Below are 12990 nucleotides of genomic sequence, written 5' to 3'. Positions count from 1 at the left end.
TGTTCTCATAATAGCCACTTTTCAACCCAAATACGCAATCTTGACAAAACTGAATTTTTGTTTCCTTTCCAAAAAGGAGCTCTTTATGTTTCAACATGAATTAGCCTTGCTGCGGATATCCACCTTAATGGCCTTAGTGATGATTGGTGGGATGTCTGGCCTCTTTTATAGTCAGCTGACAAACATTCTAGCAGTAAGTAAAATTCTTGACATCGTAAAGAATATTTCAACTTGTTTTATTACTTAAGTGCAGTTCAAATGTGGAATTCCAAACCCATACTAATATTTGGTCTTTTTGTGAACCAAGATACTTATTACCTAATGTTCATTATTGTATTCCAAGTATAAGCTTTTCTACCTGAACTATAAAAAAAATGTATATAATTAGTATTAATAAATCTTCTCTGTGAACAATATGTACAGCTTCATTCCATTTCAAAGTTCTCTTATTGTTGTGTTCATAAATACAGAGAATTTGTTTAATTTAATTAGACCTGTGAAGGCACACAGAGACACCTTTCATCCAGTGTCCCTACCAAGAAGAGAAAGAAAATTAAAAGAGAGCCCTTTCAGAGACACCGAATGTCCATGGATCCTGCCACCTCCTTCAATGCCTCCTTCACTCCCATAACCTCCGTAACCGCACGGCCTCCTGTCCGTTCTAGTGGTGAAGCCAAATTATTATTTGGCACCTGGCTTCAAACACCCAACGTGATTAAAAAGTTGTCAGAGCCCGAGGCCCTTCATTTCATATTTAGCACTCAAAAAACAGATGAAATTGACCGCACATCCAAATTCTTGGCTGTAAAGCGACCAAGTGGTTAAAGCCACTATTGAATTATGTGGATTTGATTCTCTTTCTCATTTGTTTCGTTGCCTTCCTGTTTTAATTTACAGAAGGAGAGAATTGTGTACATGCGTTTTTAGCAAAGTGTTGGATAACCTAGAAAAATAGCTGAACATTGAGGGTGTTGCATAAATTATTAGATTGTAAAATGGAGAAAAGGAGGGGTTGAGAGTTGCTGATGAGGATGAGAGGTGGTGCATTGAAGCAGGGTTGCTGCAGGTGAAGGAGGTGCAGGTGAGAGACCGTGCTTTTAAACAAGGTTGGTGAAGGTTAGAGAGGTGTAGGTGAGAAGCTGTGCAGTAAACAGTGCTGGCAACATTGAGCTAAACACAAAAAATCTGCAGATGCTGTGATTGTAGTAAAAACAGAAATGCTGGGAGAACTCAGCAGGTCTCACAATGTCCATAGGAGGTAGAGGTAAAGATGTATAACCGATGTTTTGGGCCTGAGCCCTTCTTCAAGGTATGAGTAAAAAAAAACAGACAGGCGCTTGAATTAAAAGGCTGGGGAGGGAGGAATGGGCAGGATAAGGAGTACAGACCAACAGGTGTTAATTGGGTATGGATGGAACACAGCTTCGAGGAAAGGTGAGAATTGGCAGGGGAGGGTGTTGTTTGGGGCTCTGTAGAAGCAGAGCTGGGAAAAGCAAACAGGGAAAGATTGGGGGAGGGAGGGGCGAGGAGCTAACTGGAGAAGTTTATGTCAATGCCATCCATTTAGAGGGTGCCCAGATGGAATATAAGATATTATTCTTCAATTTGTGGATAGCCTCAGTCCAGCAGTGCATGAGACCATGGACAGACATGACAGCAAGGGAATGGGGCAGGAAATTTAAATGGGTGGCCTCTAGGAGAGCCCCGCCACCTTAGCGGATAAAGCCGAGGCAATCAACGAAGTGACTTCCCAGTCTGCGTCCAGTCCCTTCAATATCAATGAGACCATAATGGGAGCACTGGACACAGCGATCGACCTGTGCAGACCCACATGTGAAGTGTTACGACACTTGGAAGGGCACCAAATAGTGATGAGGGTGCAAATGGAGCATCTCCTGTGGTCACGGGGGTAGGTGCCAAGGGGCGATTGGTGGAAAGGGAAGAGTTACGGCATTTAACCTGTTTCTGTTCACTGCTGCAAAATGCCATTTTGTTGTAAAGAAAGCTTTTGGCATATTGGCCTTCAGAACTCAAAGTATTGAGTATAGGAGTTGGGATGTTATGGTAAAACTGTATGACATTGGTGAGGCCAAATTTGGAGTATTGTGTGCACTTTTGGTCACCTAACTAAAGAAAAGATATAATAAGATTGAAAGAGTGAAGGGAACATTTACTAGGAATGTTGTTACTTCAGGAACTAAGTTATCTTCTTCTTTGGCTTGGCTTCGCGGACGAAGATTTATGGAGGGGGTAAATGTCCACGTCAGCTGCAGGCTCGTTTGTGGCTGACAAGTCCGATGCGGGTCAGGCAGACACGGTTGCAGCGGTTGCAGGGGAAAATTGGTTGGTTGGGGTTGGGTGTTGGGTTTTCCCTCCTTTGCCTTTTGTCAGTGAGGTGTTACAGGGAAAGGTTAAACAGGTTAGGACATATTTCCCTGAGTGTAGAAGAATGAGAGGAGATTGACAGAGGTATTTTACATTATGAGTGATATAGACAGAGTAAATATAAGTAGGCTTTTTCCACTGAGGGCAGGTGAGATACAAAGCTGAGGATATGGGTTATGGGTGGAAGGGGAAAAGTTTAGGGGGAACATGAGGGTTCCCATACAGAGAGTAGTGGGAGTATCGAACGAGCTGCCGCTGAAGTGGTGAATGCGGATTTGATTTTAACATTTAAAAAGATTTTTGACAGATACATGAATGAGGGAAATATGGAGGGCTATGGACTTGGTCCAAACACCTAAGGTCAGTGGGACTAAGCAGAGAAGTGGTTCAGTACAGACTAGAAGGGTTGAAGGGCCTTTTTATGTGGTGTAATGTTCTGCGCTTCTATGCCACCTCCAGCTGATCATCCAAACTGAACATGCACTGGTTCTGACCATCTCAACCACTATCCCTCCAAACACCTTCCATCATTTTATCACTGAGCTAGTCCCATAAATAGCCGAGACTGAGTACTGACTTCCATCAGATTGGCAGTATCTGGAGGTTTAATAGTAAAAGGGCACTCTGGTTGGAATCTGACAGCCTTGCTCTGTTAGTGACACGTTCAAGCCCTCACTTTAATTTTTTCAGCTGCTTCCCATGTTAACAATCATGTAATTTGTACTTGGAACTTTTTATTGAGTAGTGAACTGCATGAAGGTAACTATGTTTCAAAAGTTGGTCAGATATCAGAAGAGATGGCAAGCCATTGTCCTCCCACAAGGTGGAGCCATCTAATGCTCAGTCCTTGAATGCATTTAACGATTTCTGCAATCTTGCTAACTTTTTTTCAGTAAAAGGAAAGGGTAGACTATGAAATCTGGGAGTTTTGATTTTATGAAAGAACCAGCCAGGGGAAAATTTTGATTTAGCTATCTTCGGGGCAGCATGGTTAGCGCAATGCCATTACAGTGCCAGTGACCAGAGTTTGAATCTTGTAAGGAGTTTATACTTTCTCCCAAATGCCTGAGTAGGTGCTCCAGTTACCTCCCACCTTTCAAAACATACCAGGGATGTAGGTTAATTGGGGTATTGTGGGCAGGAACGGCCTGTTACTGTGCTGCATGACTTTTTTAATAAGTGTAAATTAGAAAACAATATTCTGAAACAACAAACAATCTTAGGGGAACTGCAGGTCGAGCAGCATCAGGGGATAAAAACATTTCAGTGGGGTCAACATTTTGGGCTGGAATCCTTTGTCAAGATTGAAACAAAAATGTATTATACAACAATCCTGACCATGCGTTGAACAAAAGACCCAGTCAGAGAGGGGATCTCTGTTTAAATTCCTTCTTGCTTTAACCTTAAGTGTAGTGAAGTTTGAGAGCATTTCCAGCCAGTGCATGCCGTGTAGACTTTGGAATATGATGATCCCCAATCATAACACATCTCATCCGAAGGATGGGAGCGAAACTGAGGGGCTGTGGAGAGGACTACGTTTGATTTGTTTGATGTGATATTTTGCCAGTTACCAAGGCCAGTTATGTTCGGTAACTTGATGGGATTGCTGAGAATCTTGGGATAGCTGTGGGTCATAGCACTGTAAAATGACTGCATATTCATACCAGAACGAAAATGAGTGGGACCATGATGAAGATTTCAGATGCTATGATGGGAAAAAAATTTGCATTATATTCTTGTGTTAAAAACAATATATAATTTAAATGTACAATTTGAAGTTCTAAAACTTGTTCCATCTTGTCCACGTTGACAAACTAATTCCATTTGCATGCATTCGCCCTCTATTCCTCTAATTAATTCCTCTTTATATATCTATCTAAATGTCTTTTAAATTTTATACTTGTACAACTTCCATGACTTTCTTTGGCAGTTTGTTCCATACATCCATCACCCTCTGTGAAAAAGATATCCTTCAATTTACGTTTAAATCTTTCATCCAAAAGCCATGCCCTCTCGTTTTAAATTGTCCCACCCTCAGGGAAAAAGACCATTTACCTTGCCTACACCCCTCACTATTTTGCAGGGAGACAAGTCCCAGCCCATCCAGCCTATCATTTAGAGAAGGAAATAAAGGTGAATGTAAAGACAGATTCTCCATCTTTACATCGTTGCACTGACCTTCATTAAAGATTTGAAGGTGGATGGACTGCTGGAATATTCTCTAGCTTCCATCTGCTTAGGGGGGTACACTTAAAGGTGGGGTGTAGTCACTCCACCTCCTCCATAAAATGAATGCCACTGAGAGCAGCTGCAAAGGAGAGGGCTGATGATGCCATCAGCAGGAGCGTGAATTTTAAAAAAGCCTATATGGTTAATAGTGGCTATTACATTGCGCAGGAGATCTGCCTGAGTCCTAAGACTGCTTGCATAGATCTCTACTAGTGCTCTTACCTGCTCTTTGGTTGCCATTGTTAAGTATAGGCCACTTTCCCTTATTGGTGCGTAATTGGATGTCACGGGGGCAGGCAGCACTACTGCACCACTCGCCCTACCTCCTGCAGCTCTAGAAGCCAGCTCCTGACTTTGCTGTACATAAAGGGACTGTGGGATCCACCTTATTGGTCATCAGCATAAAAGGTAAAATCACTTTTTAAAAAAAGCGAGAGCTATAATGTGGAGTTTCACCTTAAAAAAGGCCTTTTGTTTTGCAAGTCTGCGCAACCTGCTAACAAACTTCTAGGCCATTTCATGTCAGGCCTTCGGCTGCAGGCCTCCGGCTGCAGGCCGGCTATAAGAGCAGATCTAAAACTTACCTTTCAGACACTAGCCCTAAAAGGCTACTCCAGCGTCCCATTCAGATCCATAGGTGGCTCGGAGCACCTTCCGTTGCCGATGGAGGCAGGGCAACTGGTGCTATAGGGCCACCCATTATAAATGCTCGGCAGAGCAATGGCCGTCTTCCCTCCCCATAATCCCCCACGCAGCTGGAACCGCTCTGTAGTTCCCAGAACAGTTCCAGTTGCGTGGGGGATTTTGGTGAGGGAAGACGACCATTGCTCTTTCGCATTTTGAGCTGCAGAGAATGGCCTCAAAGGCCGAATCGGCCCGGGTGTGGCTGTCTCAGCCTACACAGGCCACACTCTGATGGCTTCTGCCAGCCCCATTGGCCCCCACTGCCCTGCCTTGGAGGGAGAGGAGTGAGTGGGGAGATGGGTGTCAGGCCGCCCCTAACCAGCCGCTTGTAGCGGCTGTAAATTCAGGTCAGGTGGCAGAGAAGAGTTGCAATCGGCGCCACCTTTCGACTGGTATTTTCCCTGCTTGAAAGTGCCTATTATCTTTTCCAGCTTAATGATAACTTTCCTCTAGCAGTGACCAGAACTGCACACGATACCTCGGTGGTCCATCTCCTTTCACACAGACATGATAAATTCTTACCTCGCCTCTTATCACATCCAATCAACACCTTTCAGTTCTCCTTGGATACTTAAGAATGAGGAGGGTTTGCTGACAAATGGAATAAAGATAAAAGTGGCCTCCGTTTGGTGACAGGAAAGTGCTCAGAAAGGATAAAGAACACTTTCAGCCTCTTCGTCGTGTGGATTAATGCAATGAAGAAATGTGGATTTTGAAACTCTAATCAAGTGTAGTGTGTACGCAAAAGTTTGATAAGAGGCAGTGGCAATGTGAATATTACATTGATCATTACTTTACATCAACCTTTTGGGGGTCTGAGATCTCTGGTAGAGGCAAAATTTATTTTCCATCCCTAATTGTCCTGGAACAAGGTGACTTGTCCAGCCTTTTCAAAAGGCAATACTGTGCTGGCATCGCACGTAATAGTCACACCAGGTTAGCATGGAATATATCCTCTATTAAAGGGCATTAGGCATCCTTATTGTGGTCATTTGTTTTCTCTTAACCATGGAGATATTTAAAGCTATGTTGCTGTAATCAGACTGGTAAAGATCCCCAGTTTTATCAGCAGTATTCCTGCAAGGGTTTTGACAAGATCTCAAATTGGTAAGCTAGTCTGGAAAATTGGATCACCTGGAATGCAGGGTGAGCTAGCCAAATGAATACAAAATTGGCTTGATGGTAGGAGTCAGTGGGTGTTAGTGGAGGGTTGTTTTTCAGATTGGAGGCCTGTGACCAGTGGAGTGTCACAAGGACCAGTACCGAGTTCATTGTTCATCATCTTTATCAAAGATTTGGATGAGAATGTGTTTGACGTATGAAGGGATGGAGGGATAAGTATCAGGTGCAAGCAGCAGAGTTTTAGTTTGATTTGGACATCATGTTCGGCATAGACAAATAGGATGATTTATCCAAACATCAAATATTAATTTGGCAGTAGTGTGGGTGAGGGAAGAATTTGGAGGCAGTTTGAAGCAGAAAACAGTCATGGAACATAGAACAGTACAATGCAGGAAAGGCCCTTTGGACTACAATATCATGCTGACCCATTTGAATATACTCCAGGATCAATCTAACCCTTCCCTCCCTGTAGTCTTCGTTATTTAATGCAAACTACAAATGCTGGATATCTGAAAATGAAGTGATAAATGCTGGAAATACTCCACAAGTCTAGAGTTCGTAATTTAGGATGAGGTTTTGGGTACTTGAAAACACAACGTAAAATCAGACAAATCGGCATGATTTCCTTCAGGGGAGATCATGCTTGACACACCTCCTGGATTTCTTTGAGGGAGTCACAAGCAGGACAGACAAAGGAGAGTGATTGGATGTTGTTCACTTGAATTTTCAGAAGGCCTTTGACAAGAATAAACAAGATAAGAACACCTCGGCTCCAACTGCCACAGAAGCTTGGATCTCCTAGTGGTCACCCATTTCAATTCCCCATCCCATTCCCTTGCTGAGATGTCTGTCCATGGTGTCATGCATTGCGAGACCACCCGCAAATTGGACAAACAACACCTCATCTTCCACCTGGGCATCCTCTAACCCAGTGGTTCCCAACCTTTTACTTTCCACTCACATACCACTTTAAGTATTCCCTATGCCATAAGGGTTCTGTGATTAATAAAGGATTGCTTAAGGTGGTATGTGGGTGGAAAGAAAAAGTTTGAAAACGACTGTTTCAATAATTCCAAATTGATTTGTTATGTGCACAGTTTCATAACTCCAAAGGAAATGGGCAAATGACAATTTTTCTCAAGCAAAATATTTCAGTAATAATTGGGTCTCGAGCAGTGATTCTCAAGCTTCCCTTCCTACTCACATACCACCATAAGCAATCACTTACTAATCACAGAACACTTATGGCATAGGGAATACTTAAAGTGATATGTGAGTGGAAAGTAAAAGGTTGGGAATCACTGCCAATCGAATGGCATTATTATCAACTTCTCTAGTTTTTTGTTAAACTCCTCCCCCATCTTCTTCCCCATCTCCCATCCTCTAACTTTATCTCTCTTTCTGTTCCCATTTCTGTCTCCTTTCATAGAGCCAAAATCAATTGTCACCCTTATTGTCATGAACAAGTCATGAAATTTGATGTTTTGCCGCAGAATCACAGTGCAAACATTCATATTATAACCATCTTATGACATTTCTATAAAAAATAAAATAATAATAGTGGACAAAAAGTAAGGCAGTGTCTCTGGTTCATTGATTATTCAGGAATCTGATGGCAGCGGGGAAGAAGCAGTCTTTGAGCCGCTGAGTGCTCGTCTTTAGGCTCCTGTACCTTTTCCCCGAAGGTAGCAGAGTGAAGAGGGCATGGCCTGGGTAGTGGGTATCTTTGACGATAGAGGCTGCTTTTTTTTTTAAGACTCTACCACATTTAGATGTCCTTGATGGTGTGAAATCTGGTGCCCGTGATGTCACAGGCTGAGTTAACAACCCTCTGGAGTTTGTTCTTGTCCCCTGAGAGTTGGCACCTCCATACCAGGCAGCGATGCAACCAGCCAGAATGCTCTCCACAGTACACCTGTAGAAGTTTACGGGAGTCTTCGGTGGCGAACCGAATCTCCTCAGACACCTCACAAAGTATAATTGCAGGCAAGCCCTCTTTGTGGTTGTATCATTGTAGAGGCTGCAGCACAGATCCATAGAGATGTTATCACCAAGGAATTTGAAATTTTTGACCCTCTCCCCTACTAAGCTCACAATGAGGACTAGGTCATATTCCCCAGACTTCCTCCTGAAGACCACAATCACCTCCTTGGTTTTTCTGATGTTGAGCGCAAGGTTCTTGTTGTTACACCATTCAACGCGCTGATCTATCTCCCTCCTGGACGCTTCCTCATTGCCGTTTGTGATTCTGCCAACAACTGTGGTGTCATCAGCAAACTTGTAGATGACATTGGAATTGTGCCAGGCCACACAGTAGTACAGTGGGCTAAGCACGCATCCTTGGGGTGCGCCTTTGTTGATGGTCAGTGAGGAGGAGATATTGTTTCCAGTTCATATTGACTGAGGTCTTCCTATGAGAAAGTTAAGGATGCAATTTCAGATGGAGGTACAGAGGCCTAGAGTTTGTAGCTTCTTGACCAGCACTGAGGGAATAATGAATGGTATTGAAGGCTAAGCTGTAGTTGATGAAGAGCAGCCGTATGTATCAATTGCTGTTTTCGAGGTGATCCAGAACTGAATTCTCTTATTCTCCAATTAACATCTTTTGTTTGTTGGTCTGTACTCCAGCCCCTCCCATCCTTCCCCCAACCTTTAATTCAGATGCTGTGTTTTATGACTCATACCTCAAGGAAGGGCTCAGGCCTGAAACGTCGGTAATATATCTTTACTTCCTATGGATGCTGCGAGTCTCGCTGAGTTGCTTTAGCATTTCTGTGTTTTGATGACAGTCACAGCATCTACAGACTTCCATATTTCACTCCCTTAAAGAAGCCCATGGTTTTACAGGAAAGGTACCAGCGTGGATAGAAGATTGGCTGACTGGTAGAAGGCAAAGAGTAGGTATAAAAGGGGCCTTTTCTGGATGGCTGCCAGTAACTTGTAGTATTTCGCAGGGGTGCGTGTCGGATCCACTACTTTTCATGCTGTATGTAAATGATTTGGATGACAGAATTGATTAACTTTGTGGCCAGATTTACAGATGATACAAAGATAAATGAGGGACAAGTTGTGTTGAGAAAGCAAGGAGACTACAGATAGACTTGAATACGAGAATGGGCAAATAAGGGGCAGACGGAGTACAGAAAATGTATGGGAATGAACTTTGGGAGAAAGAATAAGGAAGGAGACAATTTCCTAAATGGGGAGAGAATGCTCCTTTCTATGGGTTGGTAGTTCAATCACCCTGAGCATGTAAATGAGTGCTACAATCGAGGGGGGAGGGGGAGAGATAGTGGACATATGAGAATAAAATAAGATTAGAATGAATGGGTGTGATGCTCTATGCAGACACGAGGCCAAAGGGAATGTACGCAATGCTTGTGACATTCTCCCTTTGCCACAAACTGGTTATTCTAAAATAACATGACCAAAGTGCATTTTTAGCCTTCATGTTTTGTGTGTTCATGTTTCTTTTGCTGCTCTATGCTATTTATTTTTTTCCCATTTTGAAGAGAATTGGCAGAACATTATGCAAAGTGCAGGTGGGCATCGTAAATAGAGGTGTTGCTGAAGAATAAAAGCTGCCTGAGCTGCACTGAGGATTTGATGGCATAAGTTGTGAAAATAAACGAAGAAGCCAACATCTGAACAGCAAGGATATGCACGATCATTTTTTTTAAATTTTGGAGCAATTATTCAGAATGCCTTCATGTTGGAAGCTGAGCATTGTCAAATAAGAATTTTTGGAACAGAGACTGATTTCAAGCAAGTTGCTGCAAATAGATTTATTGCCATTTACTGTGAATGTAAATGATAAAGTTCTGCTTCTGAAATTTTTGAATGACTCATTAGTACTGTCCATTTTTGCCAATAGGATGTGACAACGATTGAAAAAATGTCAAATTGCCTCGAGGAGACGTGAGTGTAGAATTGTATATTTTATAACTTTGTGGGGAAATCATAATACTGTATATTGAAGTCGTTGAATATTGAAGATGTATAATTTAATTCAAATGGTTTGTTGATTACATTTTCAGCACCTTGAGCACTTCACCATGTTAACGACATAGTTTACATCACACTTTTGTATTTTTGATGATTTGGTGCCTGGAAATCAGTGAAATTAAAACAGCGTTAACAAAACTGGGTACATTTAGCTTTCTATGTACAGAATCAACTTCCGATTAACCAAGAAGAGATTACACCAGAGAATAAACAATACACACTGCCTAATGCTGAAATAGTTTGTGAAAAAAAAATAAGGTTAGTGGCTTAGGTTGAATGGTGGCAACTCCTTCATAAGTGAATAGAATTCTGCTCTGATTTGTTCAAGGGCACCATTTATCATTGCCCCAGTATATTAAAAAGGCACCTTTGAAATGTGCAGCCATAAATACTGTACTTTCATTGCATAATTAGAAAATATTGCTTTCATTGTTGATGCTTCGAAAGAAAGAATGAGGAAACCCATTGAATTCAGCAAGCCTGGTAAAATGTTGGGATTTAATTTTAAATCTGTTTGAAGTCATGATGAGCCAGTAGCACTATATTGGTCAAACTATTGTTCTAATCTGACTGCAGAACTCAGTAGGAGTGCAGCCTCTGACTAATACTGTTATCTGTAGATTAAAGCCCAGAAAGCCTTGGCAACAAACATTCTCAGAAGTGTTTGGCACTCGCTGGAAGATCCTGTGGTTCATTCCATTCAGGCAGAGGGAACCGCTGCGCATCTCCTACCATCATGCCAATCACGTCTAATAGATGGAAACTGCAAAGAGGAGTCCTCCTGTGTGGAAGTACTTAGCAACCTATCAGAATTGCTCCTATCCTCAAATTCAGTTTGAAACTTGACTCTTGATTTCCTAGCAACAGCAATGCCTTCCAAGCCACAATCCTAACAATATCCTTTCTCTGTTAATGACCACTATAAATTGTATTTAAAGGTCACCAAGGAGTATTGGATACAACACTGAAAATACACAACTGACTTGGAAATGTTCAACGTTAATATATAGAAATGTTGGCGGTCCGTTTATATGATGGAACTTTGCTTAACTAATTTTGGTCTGATTTGTATCAGAAGATTAGCAGGATAACCATTTTAATCCTTCAGTTTTTTTTATGGCTTATTTTCTTTGAATGAGCACTTGAAATGCCTTGGTTTATGAAAGGTTATTGCAGTAGTCATGAACAAGTGATTTGTCATAATTTTGGATGTTGAAAATTGTTTTATATAAAGTGGTTTCAAACCATGCTCAACCTCTGCAGGTCACTAAAATAATGTGAGCGTTTCTGCAGAGGAAGTGATTTTAGATTAATTAGCTGCTTTGTGGGGGGAATAAAGGTTAGGTTTCATTTTTTTTTAAAAAGGTGTCGCTTCACAAGTTTTTTTTAAAATGTTTTGTTAGTTGTGTTCCTGCAGTTCATTTATACCAATATTTAATTTTTTTACCAAACATTTTTGACTTGGTTATGTACGATTTGTGCAACTGACTGTTAACAGATCATTTATTTCACGGGAGGGGGGAAAAGAAATCACGTGTCAGAACTTTTAGAAAGTATTGAATTCTCAATTATCAAGGATAATGAAATGTCAGATGTACCTGATTGGGTGGTGAAATATGATCTTTGGTGGCCAGTCCTATGGGAAGCTGTTTACAAAGTAGCAATTCAGAGTGTGAAATTGTTCTATCAAGTGCCTATAATTTAGAGACTTTTATTGTTTGACTTGTCCTGAATTGTTCAGGAACCAAAGATGTTATTTAACTTGCAAATGATAAATTAATATTTTTAGCAAGACCTGAAATGAATTGTTGAAGTAACTTTGTTGTATCCGAATAATTAGCCGGTACATTAATCCTGATATCTCTGTGGCAATTGTCTGCTTTTAAAATTGGTGAAATTGTGAGAAATCGTCTGATTGTGAATGATCGTAATATAGAGTAAACGTTCTTTACAATGTTTTGTGGGCGACAGAAGTAAGTTTTTGCCAATCTTCCAATGTGTAAATTTTGCATGAAAGCAGAAGTAATACTGATGCTGGCATACAGTGAAGCTAATCAAACAAGGAGTTAAAGAGCAGGTACGGATTATTGTAGAAAATCTGCTCCACAAATTGTGTACAGTCTTGACTTCATTGCCATTATGCATTGATGTTTGATTAAATATTTCATAAGATCATGTTTTTCTCTGTTTTCTTCCTCTTATGAAGGTTGGAGAATAGTTCACAGGTTGTAACAATTCTGCTGTTATTCATTAAGTAAACAATGCAAGCTGGAGGATCTAATTGGTCAGACAGTATCCATGGGGCAAAGTGGTCAGCCAATATTTTGGCCCAGAACCCTTTATCAAAACTAAAGAAGGAATGTTATCTGTTTTATCAAGGGGGATGGGGTGGGAAGATGCTGGAGAGGACCTCAGAGGCGATAGGACATTGGACAGAAATTGGGAGAGGCAAAGAGACAGGTAGAGGGAGAGATCCCAGGCCAGAGGAGAGGTTAGAGAGAAACGGGAGTTGATGGAATTAGTGGAACCAGATTGGAGTGGATGTCGAATAAAATCAGGAAAATC

At 41.5% G+C, this 12990-nt stretch overlaps 1 protein-coding gene across 7 annotated transcripts in view; it reads left to right on the top strand.

Annotated features, from left to right (window-relative positions):
• The window catches only part of zdhhc21 (zinc finger DHHC-type palmitoyltransferase 21), a 91598-nt gene extending 78998 nt beyond the window's left edge, over window positions 1-12600 (top strand). For 6 of the 7 annotated variants that reach the window (XM_069939101.1, XM_069938721.1, XM_069938793.1 and 3 more), the window contains 3 exons: window positions 77-193; window positions 10295-10338; window positions 11046-12600. In XM_069939101.1, the coding sequence (XP_069795202.1) occupies window positions 77-193; window positions 10295-10338; window positions 11046-11178 (294 nt within the window). In that variant the 3' untranslated portion in view covers window positions 11179-12600. The other variant, XM_069939177.1, reaches the window with a different exon arrangement.
• Window positions 12601-12990: the final 390 nt, after the last annotated feature.

Source organism: Narcine bancroftii, chromosome 1 (genome assembly GCF_036971445.1).
Source record: "Narcine bancroftii isolate sNarBan1 chromosome 1, sNarBan1.hap1, whole genome shotgun sequence".
Taxonomy (NCBI): Eukaryota; Metazoa; Chordata; class Chondrichthyes; order Torpediniformes; family Narcinidae; genus Narcine; species Narcine bancroftii.
Note: the sequence above shows the minus strand (reverse complement) of the source record. Positions and strands in the feature narration are given on the sequence as shown.